At 54.3% G+C, this 21,327-nt stretch overlaps 2 protein-coding genes across 2 annotated transcripts in view; both read left to right on the forward strand.

Annotated features, from left to right (window-relative positions):
- The window catches only part of XDH (xanthine dehydrogenase), a 253,277-nt gene that overhangs the window by 185,746 nt on the left and 46,204 nt on the right, over positions 1 to 21,327 (forward strand). The window lies entirely within an intron of this gene.
- The window catches only part of GALNT14 (polypeptide N-acetylgalactosaminyltransferase 14), a 100,496-nt gene that overhangs the window by 23,715 nt on the left and 55,454 nt on the right, over positions 1 to 21,327 (forward strand). The window contains exon 2 of the mRNA XM_075496547.1: positions 13,841 to 14,010. Coding sequence (XP_075352662.1) covers positions 13,841 to 14,010 — 170 coding nt within the window. The remainder of the gene's footprint in view (positions 1 to 13,840; positions 14,011 to 21,327) is intronic.

The raw sequence follows: 21,327 nt of genomic DNA on the forward strand, positions 1-21,327 counted from the left end.
TGCAAAAAGGGGGGATGCATTCAAATGCTCAGCTGTACCCGGTAGTTTGGGATTAAACTCTCTTTACCTGCATAGGAGAAAAAGTCTTGGCTTGCGTAACCAGTTATTTCTGGTGCGTCTCTCCGGGCATCTGCGTTGACGTGGGCAGCAGCAGCAGCATATGCTGCCGGCTGCAGAGGGACCAGTCCCCTCGCCATCTGCACGCAGGCTTGCTGGGGCTGCGGCGGGCGTTGCAGCTGGGGCTCTGCGTCCCTGCCCTTCCCGAGCTGCCGGTGGCAGGTCATCCAGCTCGGAGCTGGGAGCCTGCGGTGGTGTGTCGGGAGCACTTGCTGTCTCGTGGGAGTTTCTTCTCCTTTGGGCTCCAACGAGGGTAGAAAGAGAATGAAAATGCTCAGCTGGAGCTTGTGCTCTGGAGGTGCCCTTACAAGCAGTAAATCAAATATAAAAGCAGTCAGGTGGGGGTTTTTTAGAGCCATCAGGACCGGTGCTGGTTGAGATGCTCAAGCCTGCCCGTCCCACGGCTGGTAGGATGTCTGTGTTGACTGTTGTGTTTTTGGGAAGGGTCCATGGAGTAGCATGTCTGCTCCTCGGCGGGTCTTCTCCATCCATAGGGTTTCTGCTCCTCACTCTTCGTCCCACGAGCTGGTGTGGCTTTTGCTTGCTCCGGTGTGCCTATCGAAGCCTGAGCATACCCCTGAGTTCTTTGTATCACCATCTTCTCCCCTCCATTTGAAGGCACGCCGTGGCTGGTGCCAAGGGCTTGGGGAGCAAGGGGAGGTAGAAGCATGCCTGTGGCTGGGAGGAGAGAGCTGCTGAGGGATGTAGGAGGATGTGAGGGTGGAGAAACGAGCCAGTGGGTGCCCAGCATTAAGGGAAACAGCATCACCAATTTGGGGCTTGACTCCATGTGCTTTCAGGACCATCCAAGCAACAAAAGGGCTTTGTTTCATCTCCAGTTACGCAGGGGTGGTGCGAGAGACTTCCCTCCAGCCATGAAGAGCCTCCCTACTGCGTCCGCTCCCCATCTCCCCTGGTTTCCACCGGGAAGCCTGGCTGGAGATGTGGCTCCTCTGCAAGGATGGTCCCTTCCCCCTGTTAACTGCGGGCCGTCGAGCACTGTAGTGGTATATCCAGATGTGTGGGCAGAAAAGTTTCCGTCATTTCATTTCCCTCTGGCTGGGAAGGCTGGCTCCTCGTTTCTTTGCAGCTACTGTCAGCAGCAAATGCCACCTCATTTGTATTGCCCCACGTCTGGTCCCACCTGATCCTTAATGCAGCGCTGCCGGCAAGGGGAGCATGTCGCTGCGGGACCAAGGGCCATCGAAGGCGTGCTGGATGGGCCGTGGCCCGGCTGGGCGGTGGGGCTGCCTAAAAGTGGGTCCAGCCTCTGCTCTCCGCTCCTTGCATCGTGTGGGGCGTTTCCCCTCTCCCCACGAACGCTTTCTGAGAGCAGAGACCTTCGCCTTCCATAGATATTGCACAGCTTCTGGTGGAGCTAATGTGTTCATTCGGTGCGAAATGCTCTTTGTTGAAGAGAGCATCGGGCTGTTTCAGTGCTTGACTCTTTTGAGTTTGGAGGTCCTGGAGGTGTTGCCTACCAACTTGTTTCTGGTAGACAGGTGGGCACGCCTTTGGTGGTGACACCTCTGTGCTGCTATGGCCAACGAATGGAGCATGTGTTGACTTGCCACCCAACTGTGCTGCGAGAAGCTGTACCGCACCTGCAGCTACCACACCCTTCCAAGCCCGATGCTGCCAGAGCATCAAGAGCCGAGAGGTTTAAGGGGGCTTATTTCTGCCTTCATTCGAGCCCTACCGCTGGCACGTATCACGCTCGCTCTGCTTGCCCCACATGCATGGTGCCGCCTCACATCGTGCGCTCATACAAAATGCCATCTACAGGAGCGCTTTGCTGAGTGCATTGAAGAGGACGAGGTTTTGGAGTTTGATGCATCGAGGTACATGGCAAGGCTCGCTGCCTTCGGGCGTGGGTTAGCCACGGTGTGCAGAGTCGTGGTGGAGCCGGGCAGGAGCGTGCCGGGAACCGTAAGCCGTACGGCCTCGCCGCAGCACAGGAAACGTCCTCCTGCGTCAGTGTTCCCAAGCAGGAGCTGCCCATCAAGACTTCCGTGCTACGTCTTCATGACTGATGACTCCAAAAGTCCTCTTTTCCTTATTGCAGTGGAACGTGTGTGTATGTGTGAGAGAGAATCAGTGCCAAACACAGATTTTTTTTTTTTTTTTTTTTTTTCCCCCGATAATAACACCAAAGCTCGGTGCCTGGTTGCTGGTTTCCATCCAGATCTCCGTGCTCTCGGGAGGTGTTTTGAGGTTGCTGCATCAGGTGACTTAGCAGTGGCTTTGTTTTTTATTTTTATTTTGAGTGGTGTATTTTTTGTTGTGTGGGGTTTTTTTGTTTGTTTGTTTTTTTTCCTTCTAGAGATGTGCTGAAATATTGATCAGATGTTGCCAATATGTTAGGGAAAGGGGGAAGGGAAGGTTGTCCTGTGTCCCTGGGCTGTGACATAGCAGTGCTTTTTGAACCATCGTCCTCCCAGGTGTGAGAGCTCCAGTGATGGGCCCTTGGTGGTAACACAGCTGTCCTCCAGATTACAGATGTGGTTTGCTACAAGCCCAATTACAGCTTTGGTTGGTTTTTTTGTGTTTGGTGGGTTTTTTCCCCCACTCTCCTTTGTTTCCCTTTTGCATCTCTGATATTCCTACCAACGTGGGGAGCCGTGCTCGTGCCTTCGCCTGAGCACAGCAGGAGGGGGCGGTGGGGTGTGCGTCTCCATGCTTGTTTGCCCGCTTCTCTTTTTGGGAAGGAAAATGCTGCTTAAGCCTGTCCCTCAAAGAAAGCAGGTGGCTTTTGCAGTGGCAGAAGGGGGTCTTTGCTCCAGAAGAAGCTGTGATTTTTTTTTGTTTTTAATTTTTTTTTTCCCCAGCACCATCTCTTCTCTCCCTGTGGGGATGATGTTGGGGGCAAATTTACCCTAAAATATTGCTCAGGCCTCGATACGAGCTTTGGCCCCTGCTGCCAACTCTGTGTTGTCCTCGGGCTGTCCCTGCTGCGCGGACCTGGCATGTCCCGTGCCCCTGCTCCCGTGCCTGGCCGCAGCTCTGCTCGGGGCTTGCTCGTGCGAGCAGCAGCGCCGTGCTGCTGAAAGGCGGCCAGGCTCCGGAGATCTGCCTGTGATCTGCCCGGCCAGGTCACTCCAGCCGTGCCCTGCCTCTGGTCTCCCCATCCCCAGCTAAGCCCGCACCATCCCAAGGCACAGCACCTTCTTGGGGCTCCCGCAGTGCTTGCGGCTGGCAGGGACCCGCAGTCCTTCCTCCACAGGCGTATTTATTTTCTAACTCGTCATACCTCGCTACGGTGCATTTCTCACTAGACAGTGTTGGGGTTTTTTTATTCCTATTACTGAGCCGAGATAGGAGAAGGTTGGGCTGACACATACGCTCTAAATTATGCTGCTGTATCTCTGGTGCTGTCAGTCATGTTGCTCCCAGGCCCGGGATCTCGCAGACACTCCAGCAGCAGGTACCTAAGGATCAAAGGTTTAGATCAGTTCTTGCTGTCACAAATGTTTTATATCTAATTTCTCCTTGAGGAGAGTTGCGGGGAGGATGGGCTGGCTGCTGGGTAGTACACGCGCCCTGGAGCATCGTCACCGTGACCTGAGCTTCATCTCCCTCCACCTGTGTGTTGAGGACCAGCTCCGGGTTACAGAAACGCCTGTGTCTCTGCAAAATGTGCGTATGTGAGTTGAGAAGGTGGGTCACATTGAAGCCCCAGCGGTTTTTTTTTGGTGGGACGATGTCTGACAGGTGGGCACCGGCGGGTCCCGCGCCCTGGCTGTGCACTGAGGGTTTGCAGGATGCCCCACGGGTTGGTACCCCACAGCCCGCGCTACCCCTGCCAGCTGTGGAAAACCCACCCCGGCTCCTCCATCCTCTCCGTGTGAGATAGGGCAGCCCGCGCGTTTTCTGTTGGTGCTTTTAAATAAATTGGAGAGATCGTGCTCTGACCGAGATTTTCTCTGCCAGTACCAGGGTAGCTGCTTGGCATGGTTTGGGCTGGGCTGCACATCACTGCACGGTATGCATCTGCCAGGAAAGCTCTCCGAGAGGGCTTGGGGCATTTTGGTTAGTCACCAGCGATGGTTTTCCTCCGCTCTTCCCGCTCTGCAAAGAGTGAGAGATGGGAAGAGAAAAAACGCCCTGGTGCTGGAGCTGCTCAGCGCAGGCGATGCTCTCTGGGGAGCCTCCCACCAAGTGGGAGCCTTGTGAGTTAGTTGTGGGAGCAGGGAAGCGGAGGCACGGCTGGGGGGGAGTCCGGGGCTTTTCTAGAGCTGGAAATTGAGTGCAGGAGTGTGGAGTTTTGACTGACGGCATTTCTTGTCCTTGCTGAGCTCCTTCCTTGGAGCAGGTCGTGCCTTGGTGCCCGCTCGGTAAAGCTCTGCTCCTCAAAAGCAGTTAGCTGACAGAAGGAGGGGGAAAGGCAAGCTGGTGGCCTCCTGAAGACAACTAAAGCCATGCGTATAACTGCCTTGTGTATTTGCGAACATTTTATTTTGCTTGAATATCTAATTTTCTGATCTGTGGGGTTTTTTTCCCCCTATTAGAATAAACCAAGGTAAAATAAAGGCTGAGCTTTCCCTCCCTTAGAGGCACTTTTCCCTTCATGTTGATGTGCTGCTGTTATCCATCACTCCTCGTTGCTGCTCGGTTTGGAAGGGCGGCTGCTCGGGGAAGGGTAGTAGCATTAGTTTCTAAAGCTGTGTAAAGATCCCCATGGAAGCAATTACCAGACGGATTACCCCTGGCTTTGCTGCTGCGAGAAGGCCGCGTCGGGTCGAGGATGCCGAGTGTATTAACAGCACGATCCCTTCCTTGCTTGGGAGGTGCAGTTCGGATTAGCAGCCTGCTTTTTAAAGGGCTGGGTTCAGAGCAGGACCCCGGCTGCTGGCTCCTTTACCTTTCCCTCCCTGCTCCCTTTTCCCCCTCCCTTTCCCCCCGACGCACCCCATGCCCGGCTGTCCTCCGGCACGTGGGACCCACAGCTCCGTGGGGAAGGGGGAGACCTTCTTTGACCTGACCTCTGAGATGCTCAAGCTCCGTGGTTTGGTAGGAGCTTTGGCTTTTAAGCAGAAGGATTAGCAAAGCTCAGCTGGAGACCGAGTGCAGCTATGGGCGCCTAAGTACTAAATCATCTGCTGCTCCTGCTGAAGCCTGGGAAGGCTGGTTTGACCTTCATGGTTGGGAAGCAGCTCGTGTCCATCCTGAAAAGGCACAGAAGGAAAACAAAACACTGTCGTCCACGCAGGAGCTCCCTTTTGCCACTCTGTTTACCTGCTGTGGGTCTGGGCTCTTCCCAAATGCTGGGAATGAGCACTGGGGAATGAGCTGAACCTGGGAATGAGCTGAACCTGGCTGGCGTGGGGGACACACGGGATGCTGCCTTCCTTTCTTTCCCAATTAGTCCCCATGTAATTGCCGCCGACCTTCAGGGGAGCAGCTCTCGGGCTCGCCCACGCTGCGCTGCCAGTAGACGGTGGCACTGAGCGGCGGCAACGGGCCGTGGAGGGGCTGCCCGTGGTGCTCCGGTTAACGCGGCACAACGGCCACGAAGGTGCTCTCTGCCATCTCCTGACATCCCGGCGAGCCCGGAGTGGGGTGCCGAGGGGACCCCCTCTGGCAGGGGGCAAAGGCGCTTGGGGCAGCGGGCGTCAGCGGAGGATGGAGAGGGCCCAGGGGAGCTGTGGGTGTCTCAACACTGGTAAGAATGGCAGTGGGGTCACTGGTGGGGGACTATTGCCATCAGGCCAGGGGCTCACCATGGAGCAGAGCTGCTGCCAGACCACTGGTTTTCCACCTTTTTTGGGTTTTTTTGGGTTTGTTTTGTGTTTTTTTAAACCTGAAATCTTAAAAAAAAAAAAATAAAAAATTCTCGGTGGAAGCAGAGACTCTCTTCTAGACTCTTAAAACCTATTTTGGACAGCAAACAAGACCAAATTACTGTTTGCAGACCCATTAGAAGAGTTCGTGGGTGCCAACAGGCTTGGGCTGACCTTGCTCATCCTTTCTCGGGGGGCTGTGGGGGAGCCCAGACCTTTTCTGCTGGAGGCTTGGGGAGACCGATGCAGCCCAAGCACGAGCAGTTGAGTGTGAGCAGTTGATCTGAGCAGTCCCGCAGCATCTCGGGGGAGCTGTGGGCAAGGGGAGGAGGAGATGACCAAAAATCCCTCCATCCTCCTGCTTGGCTGCCGGCACAGACAGAGCTAGGTCTTCTCTTTTCTCCAGTCAGCAGCTTGGTTTGTGCTGACCTCCTAAATATTCAGCTCATTATACAGTGTGACGTATAAATAAAACAGAAGCAGGCAGCAATATTCTCCAGGAGGATATAATCGGCTTCCTTTCCTTTTTAATTATACAGGATTTGTCTTCATGTGTCAGGCTATCCTATGGGCTAATTTATTATTTTAAAGAATTAGAGTCTGCGTTCTTTACGCAGTGAGGCGCTTCTGTACGGCCGCCTGCGTGCACCTGATTTTGGGGGTCCAAGAAGGAAGAGCATCTTTCCAAGTGGGAACACAGGGAATTTTGTAGCTGGACGTTGTTTCTAGAGGTCAGCGGCCTGGATCCTGCACTCCTCTCCATCATCCCAGGGAGGCAGGAGGTTCCTCAGCATGTTGGAGGTGATGGAGGTCACCACAGGGATTCCTTGGGGTCTGGCTAGGGCGCGTGTGCTGGCCGGCAGCGTGCGTTGCCTCTCGCCAGTGGAGCCAGGACGGTGGCCGATGCTACAGCCAGCGGATAGGAGCATCGTCCCCGTGTGAAGCTCAGGCTCAGGCTTGCCTGCGGGAGGTGTGGGTATATTTTAACCTGGCACCGCTGCGGGCGCGGCGAGCGCTTGCTGATAAGCATGGTGTGAACTCTGAGCTGACTTGCTTTCTCCTAAGGGAAGCCCTGGAAACAGAATTTGGCCTTTCATCAAAGCAACGGATCTGTCATCTTTCCCTCCTTGCAACTTGGAGCCCCCTGCTCCTGATTCGCAAATAAATTTCCCATTTTGGTGTCTGCCCTGGCCATCCGTTTTAAAATTAAAGCTTTGGTGCCCTTACTGGAAAAAGCATCAATAATTCTCCAGCAGCTTTGCATGCCGTTGGCTGGAGATTTAGCAGATTTAAACCTCTGGAGCATGTTTTGGACCCTGTGTATCATTTACCACAGATACAGACAAGAAGATACACAAAGAGCTGGTTCTAGCTGTGATTGACTTAACGATGTCCCAGCTGCCCTAGCCGTGAGACGGCTCCTTGCACTGAATCAGCGGCCAACAGCCTGTGCCGATGCTAATTAAGCATGGGAACATTCAGAGGAAGACACTGGAGAGCCTTCTCCAGAGCCTGAATGGGGATCCTTCCATCCAGGCAGTGGTTGCAGCCGTAGTTCCTGAAGGTCAAGTCTTCGTCCAGTTCCTGAAGGTCAAGTCTTCTTCCATGGCCACTTTCCAGCCTTTGTCAGTCCTGTTGCCTTAATTGTTGTCTTAATTGCGTAAATGTGTGTGTGCAAGACGGGAGAGATCCAGACGCTGCCCATGCAGGAGTAGGCATTAGAGGGTGGGTTGGAGAGGGACGGGTAAAGGAAACTGGGCAGTGGGCAGGGAGGGCAGCAAGGGTGGTGATAGCATAGCCTTGGCCTCAGGGCCCAGTGAGAAAGTGGGACAGTTGCTGGAAGGTCCTCAGGGACTCGTGTTCCCTGCAGAGCTAGCAGAGAGGGAGGCAACGCTCCGTCCTTTGAAGATGGAGCAGCATGCCTTTGGATGTGCGCGAGCGGGGAAAGGTCATTGGCAGCGAGAAGCTTAATGGTGAATGCTCAGAGCTTCTCCAGGGACCCCAGCTGCAGGACAGGCTTTGCTGGAGAAGTGCTTTGCTTTAATTAGCTCTCCGTATTAATATTTTATTAGATTTTTTTTGTTGTTGTTGTTCTTCCCCCAGCGAGTGGGGTCAGAGCGGACTCAGATCTGCAGGTCTCCCTTGAGAGGCAGTAAATCGCCTCCAAGCAGTGGGAGATGCTGATGCTCCTTGGGGCAGGGTGGGATCCTGGCAGACGTGGGTCTGCTGTGCATCCCTGTGGGGTCCCAGAGGAGCTGCCACCAAGGTGCGCCTAGGTGTTGTGCCCAGGTACGGGTGCAAGAGGAAGAAGAGCTTCACAGCCCTCAAATAAAGGAACTGGAGCTAAAATCCCCATGGGGCAGAAGACTAATTAGGGGCAGATGATAGCCGGGGCCCAGAGCTACCTCCGTTTCCGATGGGTTGGTTGGTGTCAGCACAAAGCTGGAGAAGGCGGACCTGAGCCAATGAAGCACTTAAGCAAGTACTTAACTTCACGCATTTAAACAGGGATTTCTGTGGGCTCCTCCAAATGCCTGGAGTCACTTAGGTTTGTATTTAAATGCTTGATTGGCTTGGGGGCTGTGCAGTTTGGGGAAGGGGGATAAGAGGAAGGAGGTGTGGGGTGTCACCCTTCCAGGGTCTGTGCCGCTTTGCTGCTGAGCAGTACCTGTAGCACCGGAGGACGTGCTGCAGGATGGATACGAAGCCTGTTCTCCAGAGACCCACAGCCTGATTTTGGCACCACCATGCGCTCTTCGGACAGGGCAAAGAGCGTGGCCGTGGTGCTCTGTCTGTCTTCCCCTCGTACCTTGGGGATGAGGACATTGGGACGCACAGCACTGTGGGCACGGGGCTAAGCCAAGCTGCTGGTCCCTGGCGTCGGGAAAATACACCAAAGCTCGACTGAAGGGTCTTGTACCTCGGTGCTCCACCTGGGCTGTTCGGGGAGACAGGGAAGGGGATGGAGGCAGCGTGATGCTGACCCACTTCTTTCTCCTCTGGGGCTGCTGTCCCTCTTAGTGCACGCACTGGCAGCGGGGGACGAGGAGGGATGAGCCCTACCCTGTTTGAAGTATTATAATCCTTTCAGATGGCATTAGCGCCTCGGCCAGTAACAGCTCTATAATTGAACCTCCTGCTTGCAGGGGCCCCACGCTTCAGCGAGACATTTAAATCTCATTTGTATAATGCCTAGTTGCAATTCCTGCTGAAAGATTGCCCTCCGCCTCCAGTGCCCCTGAGCTGCGGCGAGCACACACGCGTGCTCCGACCCTCCGCAGACAGAGGAGCGACCGAGCGTGGCCGGGCAGCGACGTGCCGCAGAGTAGCCGAGTTTCTGGAGTTTTCGCTTGTTTATTGGAGCTCGTGCTAGGCTGATGTATTTTTTTTTTTTATTTTCCCCTCCCCTCCTTTTTTTTTTTAGTGTCCGAGTCCCAGGAAAGGCAGGATGGAGGCTCAGCGGCGAGCGCTCAGTGAGGGATTACGTAGGGATGAGATTTCCCAGGGAAAGCTGGGTGTGGGGGGGACTGAGGGGCTGTAGAGGCACATTTGGCAACTGCCCAACCCCCTTGGGGTCATCATTGCACCTGCACAGGCAAAACCTCTTCGCCTGGGCAAAACCTGGGGCTCCCTGGCAAATGCCAGCGGCTCTGCCCGCCCGCTGGGCTGGCTTCGGCTTGCTGCCTCCTGAAAGGACGTGCACGGTGCCGGTCCGATTCACCCCGGTCTGACGGCAACGCTCAGCAGCCCCAAGAGGAAACAGGCTTTTATTTTAGCGAAGGCTTAAGTTCTCTATTTTAAAACAGTGCCACGAAAGAAGAAAGTGAATCAGTCTGCTCTTGGCTCAAGCCGCCCACTCCTTTTCTTCTTGGGCAGCTGGAGGCTGGCCCTGGGGACCAGCGTGACCTGCCCGTCTCCGGTCGCTGCCGGCTCCCCTTGGGCCAGGCTTTTCACCCGAAATGCCCTTTCCTTGCCGGGCTGCCTCGCTGCAGCCAAGGTGCTGCCACAACACGCCGGCCCCCTGCCCGGCTTCCAGCCTGCTCCGGCCTCCCGTGCCGGCGAGGGGTGCTGGGGGCTGCCTGCGGGTGCAGGCGGGAGCGGGCAGAGCATCCGTGGGGATGCTGCGTGCCCGCAGCAGCAGCCGCCGGCTGGGTCGCTCGTTCCTCCTTCCCGCTCCAGCGATCCCTGCTGTACTGTAATCACACAATTATTATGCCATTAAAATGTCATATTTGCAGAAATCCACATAAACAAGGCATTAGCAGTTGCCAGAAAATTGTGGTTTTACTGCTAATGACCTGTTCTCCCCCCGCAGCACCACTCCTTTTTTTTTTTTTTTTAATATTATTTTTTCCCTTTTTTTTGTTGCTGAGCAGTGATTTAAGAGGCAGATGACGAATTACATCTTTGCACCGAGAGGCTTTCAATCTTTAACATACAGTTGTGGTGAAAAGCTGCCTCCGTGCTTGCTCTGGGGGTTTGCTGTTTGCCCTTCGCTGGTGAGGCGGCAGGCGGTTTTGGGGGGTGCCTTTAGCGGGTGGTTTTGGGGGGGTGCTTTTAGCGAGCTGGCGAAGGAGAAGACTCTCGGTGAGCCCTGCTCTCGGTTGGGTGCTGGCGTGAGATGGGAGCTTCTTTCCTCAATGAGTTTTGTCCATGTCTCTCTGCCTGGGGGGTCCCTCTCGTTGACTCCCCCGATGCGGGGGACAGCACTTGTTTGCCGAGAGCGGCCAGCTACCCCTTGGACATTTTTTTTTTCCTCTCTTTCCTGCAGACTTGTTGAGTCTCTCGAACTCTTTTAAGCATTGACTATGTTTCCTATAATTAATACCAGCCATTAAACTGCAATGTTGAAAGAGAAATTACCTAATTCCAAGAAAAAAAATGAAAATTTATTACTAGTACATGAGAGAAAATGAATATGAAACTTGGAGAGAGGAACCCTGTAGAAGATAAATAGAAAGGCAAGTGGAGTATTGACTTGATCCTTTTCTAGTGCAGGGTAATTTGGCTTCTAAAGTGAGTTAGATCATAATAAATTAAATTTAGATTTCTGCACATCAGTTAAATAACTCCCAAGACAGAATTCTGTTGTGAAGAAGAGGTGATAATACATGGCAGAAATATTATAATGAAGACCTTATCCAGTAACCCGTAACTGATGTGCTGTCCCTGGGTGAACGAAGGGGATTTCTCCTTATGCTTTAACTCTCTTTCCCCATCCCAGATAAGGTGCTGAGAAACAGGTGAGTCCCTGTGTGCGGGTCGGGGTGGTCTCCTGCCTCCCACTGCTTGCGTAGCTGGGAGCTTTTCATCCGAGGCCGCTGCCTTGCTTTCCCTCACCGCTTGGCGCAGGCATTATTTTGCAGAGGTCGGTGCGCGCATCTGTCCGAGCATCCTGCTCTGATTTCGGTTACCCTTGCGGGGAAGCTTGGGATGGAAAGCTGAAGAACACCCAGAAGATTTGGACAGGAGATGTGGATTGAAAGCAAATGACCGAACCCGCGTATCTACTTCTGGCTGAGAAAGTTAACCCAATGCCTGGGCTTGTTTTGTGGCCAGAAGACAACGGTTAAAATAACTCTTTAATCTCTATTTGGCATCTATTTGCTCTTGATCTCAGATGTGTATTTAGCTACCCGCTACTTAGGAACCATCCTACTGATAGCTTTGCTCAACCCAAAAAGGAGAGCCTGGGTGAATCAAGGTGGGCTGATGTCTTTCAGGTGGGGATTCACGGGGCTATTAGTTACTCACTGCAGTGTGACCCAAGAATGCAACCCTTGGATGCAAGGTATATCCAGGGCAGGATGAGAAGCAAATGCCATGGGATGAGGCACTGGTATTTGTCCATGTATCCATTTACCAGGGGGATCCTCCAGTAACAGGACGGTAGTGGAGGTGGATGGATGCTGGGGACATGCTGTCCCAGGCCTCGAAGCACGTGCCAGGACCCTCCTGTGCGCTGACCCCCTGCTTATGCTGGCCTGGCCAGAGCCTCGCTGCCCTTGCTGCATGTGCAGAAGCTCCGGTTTTCCTGGAGCCGCAGCTGCCCACGGGAACCCACCAGCCCTCCTGCTCGAGCCGTCGGATGCTTGCCCAGCTGCACCCTTCTAGCTGATCCAAGGCTATTGGGTTTAACTGACGTTAAAAAAAAAAAAAATATATATAGATATACATCCAACAGCCTTAAGTGCTATGTGGCCACTTTTAAAAGCCATTTCTCTTCTTATTAAGTTTGATAAAACCAACTTTTTCTTTTCTTCACAGCATTAAAATTTAGCGACTGCAACTCTGCAGCAGTTGTTTTAACGGTGCCAGGTCCCCCAGGGTCATCGTGAAATCTTATAAACATCAGGCTGTTGGTGTCTCTGAGATGCAATCAGCTCACTTTTCCCTGATCTTTTACTGAGGCTGTAAATCACGTTTTGCAAGATGCCTTAGAAAAAACATAAACAATATTTATCACCCTGTGTACGTCGGTCCTCCCAAAAGCCTGCAGGCGGGGTACGTACATCCTCCTCGTAAACCTCCTGCAGTGACCTTACTGGTTTCATAACTTTCTCCCAGCCTTGAATAACTTTCTCCCGGTCCTGAGTAACTTTCTCCCAGTATGGGTGGTGGCTCAGGCGTTTCTTCTGATCTGCCCTGCACTGGGGTAAGTGGTGGAGGAGCTCCTGAGAAGACCATGGGGTCACACCGGGGGAGGATGAATACGACCCTCTACGTGGAAACCCCTGCATCCCTGAGCTCTGTTGGCTTTTTGGGGGTGCTCGTGTCGCTGTGACCCAGGGCAGTGTGGGACGGTGCGTGGCTGGAGGCAGCCGGCTTGGTCCTGCCATGGTTCACTTGCAGGAGCCGGTGCTCCCTCCTCCCTTTCCTACGACTAGAGAAAACGCGCTGCCAGATGCGAGTAAAATCAATTACAGGATAAAAATCGCCCGTTTCAAAAGCTTCATTTTGCGCTATTAGCAGGCAAAATCGGCTTTGAGATGGTGTGAACTGAGGAGGGGGAAAAAAAAAAGACGAAAAGAAGAAGAAAAGATCAATTATTGGATAAGATCACAATTTTCTTCAGGGCTGAGATGTCTGTAAATGTTTGCATCTTTCCGTGTTACACGTAGGCTGAGATCAAAGAGGTTGTGCTGCCGTAACGATGAGATCTTATCGGCGTTGCATTGTGCTCGCCGGCTCCGGCACCGTGCCGCTGAGGGCTGCTTAAACCCCCTGATAGCACCGAGCTGCCAAGGGATGCTTAAAGCCCCTGATGGCTGTCGGAACCGTCAGGTAACCCCGAAATGCAGCTCCTCCATCCTTCTGGACGGGGGGACCGCACGGGCACATGCTTGCTCTCTCTTCTCCCTGCAGTAGGGCTGAAGTCCTCGGTGGGAGACTTGTTGTGGCAAAGATGGACCGAAATTGGGCTGGGAAGATGACGGCCCCCTTCTTCCAGGGTCCTGTTGCTGGAGCTGGCCCTGGGGCCAGGGTATGGCTGTGGAAACGTGGGACTGTGCTCGATGAAAGTGCTACTGTCTGACGGCCCTTTCCTGCCTGAAGGGTTACGGGAGCGATGGGGCGCGTAGTGTAAAATACCTTTGTTTTTTGGCAGGAGAGAAATTAAAACCCTAACCAGAGCTTTGCGCTTTTGTATTTCTTGAGACCATGCTGTTTGGGAGGAGGAGGATCCACCAGAGGCCTGAATTTGGTATCGAATCAGTCATTTTACATTGAAATCGGCAGGCTCTCTTTGACGTGCTGTTTCAGGACCTAAGGGAAAAAAAAAAACCCCGAAGACCTAACGAGGCTCCTTGTTAGCCCGCTCTTGCGATGCTTGCCTGTGCCGCAGGGCTGACCGGCCTCCGGCAGGGCTCGGGAGGACCTCCGGAGCGGGGTCAGGTGTCCTCCGGTCTCTCCTCTCTCTAACGGGGCTGACTTTGTGCGCGCAGGGCTCGGACGTGGACTGGGACGACCTTTGGGATCAGTTTGAAGAGCGGAGGTACCTGAGCGCCCGGAGGTGGAAGGGCGGCGAGGACCCGTACCGGCTCCATGCCTTTAACCAGCGGGAGAGCGAGAGGATCCCCAGTGACCGCGCCGTCCGCGACACCCGCCATCACAGGTTCTGCCTCCCCCCGATTTCTCCTGGTCTTCCTCACGAAACTTCATTGTATGGGTGGATGGTCCCGTTCCTCTTCAGGGCCATGATTTTGGGATGCTAGGTGGGTCTGGCCCCCAGTGGGTGCGCTTGGGATCGGTTCTGCCTGGGTTGTATTTTTAGGATTGAATCTTTAACTTTACTTGATTTCTTGGCATGTCTGGCAGTCCTAAACCTATTAATTAAAACCTGTATAAATTATTCCAGGACCATAGGGAAAGAAAGGAAAAGCCTTTTTTTTTTTTTTTTTTTTTTCCTTCGGAAAAGTAATGGGTGTGCGAGAGCGTATCTCCGCGATGGGCGAAGTCGTCACTGGCGCTGGGACCTCTTGCTCTGCAGAAGATGCAATGAGACGGTGCAAGGGGGATAAAATAACTGTTGAGCACTTATTTTGCTCTGCAGAGGGAGGAGTTAATGTGGGGAATAAGGGACTGTTGCGGAGGGAGGGGGAGAGGAAGGTAAGAACTCGTTGAGTTACTAGCAGCTCCAGTACCATTGGGGTCAAAAATATCCTTTGGCTCCCAAAGGACCTCTTGAGAGAGGCAGAGAGGATTGCAGCGAGGGTTGTCTGGTGGGACCCGCGCTCCCTTGCTGCTGTCCGTGTGGGAAGGGCAGGGTGGGAGTTCTGGTGCACCCTCGCTCGCCGTGAGCGCAGCTGTGGCCTCCCTCTGGTCGCCTCTCCAAACTCATCGGGGAGGAGCTGCCCTTGGCGGCTGCAGGTTGCTGGTGGTCGGTGGGGTTAATTGTTAGTCTGCCGGACGGAGCGATGCCAGGGTGTCCTGCCGGGGTAGGAAACACCCCTGAGGTTCCCTCTGCGCAGTTTTCCTCCTTGTCCTCTGAGGGCACAGCGTATGCCTGGCCGCCGCCGGCAGTCCCCAGCCCACAGCCGGTGCGAGCCCTTCCCAAGGAGCTGTGCCTGGCATTACGTCCCAGCCCGCTGGCAGCAGCCGTCCTCTCCTGCCTTCTCCTGGGAGCCCTTTGGGGGGAAGCCCTGCTCTGGTGGGAGCCCTGTGCTGAACTCAACCCGTGCTGCCTGGGCTCTCATTTGGAGCAAGCCAATAATTTCCCCTATTCCAGTCCAAATGCAGCACGTAGGCTGAAATGCTGAAACAGCACCCGTTCTCCAGCCCTATAGCAAGCAACGGTGGTTTTTTATTTATATATTTTTTTAGCTCCTTTTCGTAGTAAGGACCAGATGCTCCTTTCTCCGGAGAGGAGCTGTCAGCCCTGACGGACGCCTGTTATAGCTGAGCAGAGAGCGAGTGTGCTATTCCTGGAGAGAATTAATGCCAGGGATATTAACCATCTGCCCTATTAAAAGGGAAGGTCGACTCGGCTGCCCCTTCGCCGTACCCCTGCTGCGCGGTGGCAGCCACCTTGTTCCCGGGCAGGCGGATCCGGCGCCGAGTGCTCCTGCAAAAGAAAAGTTCTCATTAAGGAGGAAGCGAGGGCACAGCACGTGGGAGGGGCTGGGGCTAATTGCATTTGCTTCCAATTTCCTTAACCCGGTAATTGGATTCTGATTTATTGAATATGTCTGAACAATGCTGTGGATGATGCACCATTAGCCGAGCATTAGAGCGGCCGTGAAGGAAATGGGGCCGGCGGGAGATCTGGAGGAGGCAGGCGCTGATGGGTGGGATGGAGGAGGGAGAAGGGTCCTGGCAGGGTGGTCAAGGGGGAGAGGAAGGTGCGGAGTTCGCAAAGCTCTCTCTGGGAAGAAATCCTTGCTGACGGCGCAGGTGTTCAGGGAGCTGCCGCAGGCGATGCTCTGGCGTTACTGTGCAACCTGGACCGGGTCCTGAATTGCCCAGGGGAGCTGGGTGGGAAAGCGTGGATGAGCACGGGCTGCTCTTGGAGCAGGGAGAAATTGCTGGTGGCTGTGCAAGAAGAACGCGTAAAGAGAGTCCAGCATGGGGTTAACTAGGAGAGGTCCCTCCTGCGGAGGGGAGAGCTGAGGACCGCAGACCAGGCTAGGTGAGAGATGGGAAGCCCCCAGGGCTCACGCTGCGTGACCTGCCAGAGGCTGCGCTTAGAGAGAGACTTGGTTTCGACGGCAAACCCGGCTTAGGCTGCTTTGTGCGAGCCAGACTGGAAGTGCTCAGGCTTGCTTGTAGGAAGGCGAACCCAAAGAGTCAGGCCTTGATTCTGCTCCAGCTGACCTTGGGGGAAGGTGCATCCTAGCACAGGCCCCTCAGCAAGGGGCACCGCCATGCCAGGACCTGTGCCGAGGTGCTCCTGCCCAGCTGCTATTCCCGAGGAAAGTTCGCACGAGGGGCGGGAGACTTTGGAGAGGGTCTTACCCACCTCTCGAGCACGTGCCCGTGGGCAAGCAGGCTCTCCTTCAGCCTCTCAGCCCGATGTTGTTGCCCGAAGCAGCTCGCTCTGCTCTCCGACCAGGTTTTCAGCGTGTTTGCTCTCCGTCTTTTATCCCCTCTGTACGACGCGTGGCAGCACCAAGACTCACAGACCTGCAAACCACAGTAATGCCCCGAGACCAGCACCTCGTAGTCCTGATCCTAGTGCCCGGGACGCGGGACCGCTGCTCCTTACAGCCTCTCTGTGGGGTGTTTTTCACCAGGATGGTTGCAGAAGATTTCCTGGAGTTTTCTTTGCTAATCCAGCCAAGCATCTGGACTTGCCAACAATAGCTGAATATACAAAAATCTGGCAAGGGCTGAGCAGCAAGCTCCTTGCCAGAAGGTCACAGAGAGGGCAAATACTTTCGGCGGGGTGGGATGTGGCACTGACAGCCAGTTGCTTAGCAATGTTTGCTGGCCTGATTTTGTTTTTAAATTGCAACCAGTGGAATGGTTTCAGATGGAGAGGAATCGCAGTGCTCCGAGGAATTGGAGCTGGAGAGACCGCGGTGGCTCCCTTTGCCTGCCTCTGGCCAGCGCGGGGCTGTGAGCCTGTGCTTGGTTTGTGGGCGATTTCAGCCAGGGAAATGCCGTGGCTTCTGTGGACTACGTCGTGCCCCGTGGCCTGGGAGATCTCACAGCTGGAGCATCGCTCCTGGTGACCCACCAGCATTTCCCTGCCATCGACTGCGTTCCTGGTTGCACGTTGACTAAGCCCTTGGACTACGCGAAGGGATGTCTTTCTCCAGGAGGAGAAGACCATGTGCGGTCCTGTGATGGTGTATCACATCACCACCAAGAGTCAAGGTTGAAAAATCCCCATGACCACAGCAGCAGGCTGGACCCAAATCCAGCTGGTACGTCCACGTCATCCGCAGCCAGCTCATGCTGCTGGGGTGGGTGGCTAGTCCCCCTCCGCCGCAGTAGCCGCACGCCATTGGGTAGCCTCATCGCCACATCCCACCTTCTGCAACTCCCACCGGCAAACAGCAGGACCAAAGCGGCAGCGAGTGAGTCAGTGCCAGGCGCGCACGGGGGAGAGGAGCTGAGGTTTCCAGTATTGCTCAGCGGCTTGGAAAGCCGACAGGGAGGATGCGTCTCCCCCAGCCAGAAGATTTCATTGTGATGGCTCCTGGGCTTTTTCCATCTGCGGCAGACAGCGCCCGGGGAGGCCGGTATTCGCCACACGGTTGCTCCATATGCTGCTTAGGCTGACCTCCGCCTCCCGAACACTCGGTTGGGTTTAATAGATGTGCAGATGCTGTTGTGGCTGCCAGGCTAGGCTGGGACCGTGAGTCGTGGCCAGCACCAACCTGAGCTGGGGTTTGTGCTTGCTGGCAGCGGCGAAGCAGAGAGGTGAAATGGGGGACAAGGAGAGCAGATGAGAGGGTAGTGGCTGGAGGAGAGGTAATAGCCTCCGGCAGGCTTCTCTAGCTATCACAGATCACGTCAGCCAGCTTCAGGCATCCCCTGCTGCCTGTTTTCCTCTATTTGTCTTGCTTTCTTCCTCCGCAGCGCCGATATGAGCTTAGTAGTGCTGTCTCAAGAGCTGGTAAAGCAAGGAGGCCAGGGATGGAGCCCTCTCAAATCCCGGCATAAGGTAATAATCCTCCAAATTTTTGAAGCTCCCTCCCTCCTCAAGTCCCAAGTGCTTTACAAGAGGCCCTACCTGCCCAGTTGAGCTTGAATTTTACAGCTGCTTGAGGGGGTGCATTCGTGTGCACATGTGCATGTCTGAGAGAGAGAAAGCAGCTGCTGAAATCACGTTGTGATTGAAACGTGAGGCTGGCAGAGATACTGGCAGATATGAAGGTCAGGCGTCGCATCGTCTGCTGAAGATGAGAGCATCCTGGCAGGCCGGGGACCTGGTCACGCCAACTTATGCCCCCTAGAAAAGCTCTACCCTTGTAGTCTGTCCTGTTCCCTTTGCGGGGAACAAGACGCACCGTAAGACTTGCTCCAGGTTTCCTCAGTCAAACCGCGGTGCGGTGCCAGCTGGAGAGTGTTGGGTGAGAGAGCTGCCCAGGGCTGGTGGCTCTGCTCGCATAGACTCTTCATGGAGGGATGGGAAGAGGTGGTGCTTGTGATGTTCCCCTGGGGCAAAGAGCTGCTGTCTTGAGTTCTCAAGGTCCAGAAAAGTCAGGATTTCAGCCCTGAAGCACTACGTGCTGCAGCGTTACGTTGACCCGTTAATTTCAGCGTGCGTCCCAAGGATGCAGAGGCTGCACGTTCAGCATTACATTGGAGCAGCTCGAGTTGGGGTGGTTGAAAATACCTGACTGTGCTGTGGATGGGGATGACTGGGAGGAACACGCTGTCCCGAGGGTGGTCCTACCGCTGCCAGGTGTGGTACCTGGGTACACGGGCACGTGGGGCTGAGCGTGCATCTCTGCCGCTGCACACCTTCCATGTGTCCCCGTGTCCTCTGCGAACGTGTTTGGTGCACGGCACGTGTAAGCGTGTGTAGACGTCCGCCCGCAGACTGCATGAGGGCAGCTGTATTGCATGCAGGTTTTAAAGTGGCTCCGTTTTTGGCTGAGTTGATGATTGCATCCCAGGAGTGACAAGCAATCAAGTGCACTGAGAATATTGTAATATCTTCTTGGAAGTGAAGAGTCGAAGAGGAGAAAAGTAGATTTTGACAGCACTGCCTTTGGCTTAGTGTGTTTATGATCCCCTTGGACTTCTCACATGGCCTTGTCTTCCTTCAACTTCATTGCCTGCTAGGCCAAAACCACTTGGAGATGAATCGAGGTGAACACTGTATCTCAGCAGCTAGAAATGCATTTTTTACCCCATATAGGCATCTTATCTTCCTTGCCTGGTTTCTTGAGAGTCCCCAAAGGAGGAACTTAATGTCTGGAGAACGACGTGTGTAGAAAACCCCGTCTTATGCCACAGGCAGGACAGAGGTGGGGTTCTGCTCTGCCGTCCTCAGCTGTACCTGAACATTAGACCTGCAGAAGCAGGTAGGTACCTAGCAGGTGGCCAAACCCCCTTTGAATTCGAGGGAAGGTTTGCCGGGACGTTACCTGGATGGACCTGGAACACTTGAGAGTGGACCTGAACCTAGAGGTTTTCCCCGTCTGCTGTTGCCCTTCCCTTTGCTGCCCTTCCACACATGTTGCCCTTCCATGCGTTTCTCACTGTGGCCTCTGGATTGTAGCTGAGCTAATCCGGTTTCCTGCGTAATGCAGACTAAGACCCAAGGGATTCTGTTATTTTTAAAATTTGCTTATTCAGGCAGTGTCTTGTGAGTTGCTGACTCTGGATGCGCTCTGTTGTAGACCTGGGCAAGGAGTGGTGTGGGTAGGGGGGTGCGTGTGTGCCTGTGGTCTCCCTCAGCCTGATGCTGCCGAGTGCGTCTGCTCGGGGCAGGGGGGTGGTGGGACGGCAGGGAGCGGGGCCTCTCTGAGCAGAGGTGCCTTGCGTGCGGTGCGGGCGGACAGACCTCCGTCCATGAGGATGGATGGAGCTGTGCAGGCTAAGCCAGCCTGGCCCGCAGAGGAGGGACCCAGGCGTGAAGGGTGGGGGAGAGGGAGCACTCAAATGCTGCCGCATTGGTGGCATTGGTGAAGTCCAGAGGATTGCGTGGCCGCCTGTGCATGCCGCTGGCTTTGCTCTGTCCTGCAGCCTCTTGTGTGAGCTGGGGCTCCCCGCGCGGGTGGTCCCCCGGGAGAAAAGTGCACGAAGCCTCAGGGAGAGCGGGCTGGCAGCACCTCGTGCAGATGGGAGGGGGCTGAATGCAAGGGGGTACGGGTCTCTTCTTGCTTTTGGGGTTCGTTATTTGCTGCTGCGTGACTGCCAGCAATATCCTGAAGAGTTTTTCTGTCCCTTCATCTGTTATTCCAGCTGTTATACTGTTCTCTGGGCAAAGCCAGGGCGTTTGTGATTTCATTACAAAATAAGATTTGTCGCATTTGGGCAAAATCCTGCATGGGTGAGGGCTGTCCCTGGATCTCTTGCCAGCAGCGCATACTCTGAGGCTGAATTAGCTGGGTAAGAGGAGATCTGGGATCCCCCTGCCTTTGGTCTTGATCTCGTTCTTATTCCTAACTACAGGCAAGAGCACAGCATGACCCTGCAGGCGAGCAGTTACACAAATGAGCGGTGGAAAACACATTTGAGGTGAAAGTATCTCCATTAGGAAACAGCATGATTGCTTTCGTCTCTTGGACACCAGACCCCAAGAGGTTAGCGCTCCACACAGCGTTTTTCCGTCACCTCCTTAGGCTGCGATCTCTGGGGTTGAAGATATGAGAACAGTCCATCAAGCAGAGCAGGGGTTGGCATGTGTCTTTGGGATAAGCTGGAACCGCCTGAAGAGGCCAAGGTTTTGTTTCTGCCGTCGATGGGCTGGCTTTTGTGGCCTAAGTTTGAAACTGTCACAGGCTGGGCAACCTCTTAAGAGAGAGAATTGCTCATGCTTCTTCTGTGTAACCCGGTCACCCTTTGGCAGTGGTTGAAATAGCTAGCACAGGCTGGCAATGTGGAAGTATCTTAGTACGTTTTGTAGCTTCTCCTAATGCAGCTGGGCAGCCGAAAGTCAGTGAGACACACGGCTTTGGGCAGCCAGCTCACTCCACACACTACCGCCAACCACTGACCAACCATTTGAGATCCAGCTGTACCATCTATGTAAGATGGGCTCATCATGTGATGCTGGGATTTATTTTATTTTTTAGGGAACCGTTGTTATTATCTCTTCTCGTCATAGTTACCCTGTTCTCAAGCTCTTCAGCCCTCCAGGAATTCAGAGCTTTGCTATACAGGTTGGTTACAAGTGCAGCCGGTTCCCCTAGCCGGGAAAATTTGCTGTCTGCTAACAAAAGACCCAGTGTGGAGCTCCCCTTACCAAAACCCACTACCTATAGCTTTGTGCTAGAGTTTAGACCTGCTGTCACTCACAGTTTGGACCTAT

The sequence above is a fragment of the Mycteria americana genome, chromosome 3 (assembly GCF_035582795.1).
Source record: "Mycteria americana isolate JAX WOST 10 ecotype Jacksonville Zoo and Gardens chromosome 3, USCA_MyAme_1.0, whole genome shotgun sequence".
Taxonomy (NCBI): domain Eukaryota; kingdom Metazoa; phylum Chordata; class Aves; order Ciconiiformes; family Ciconiidae; genus Mycteria; species Mycteria americana.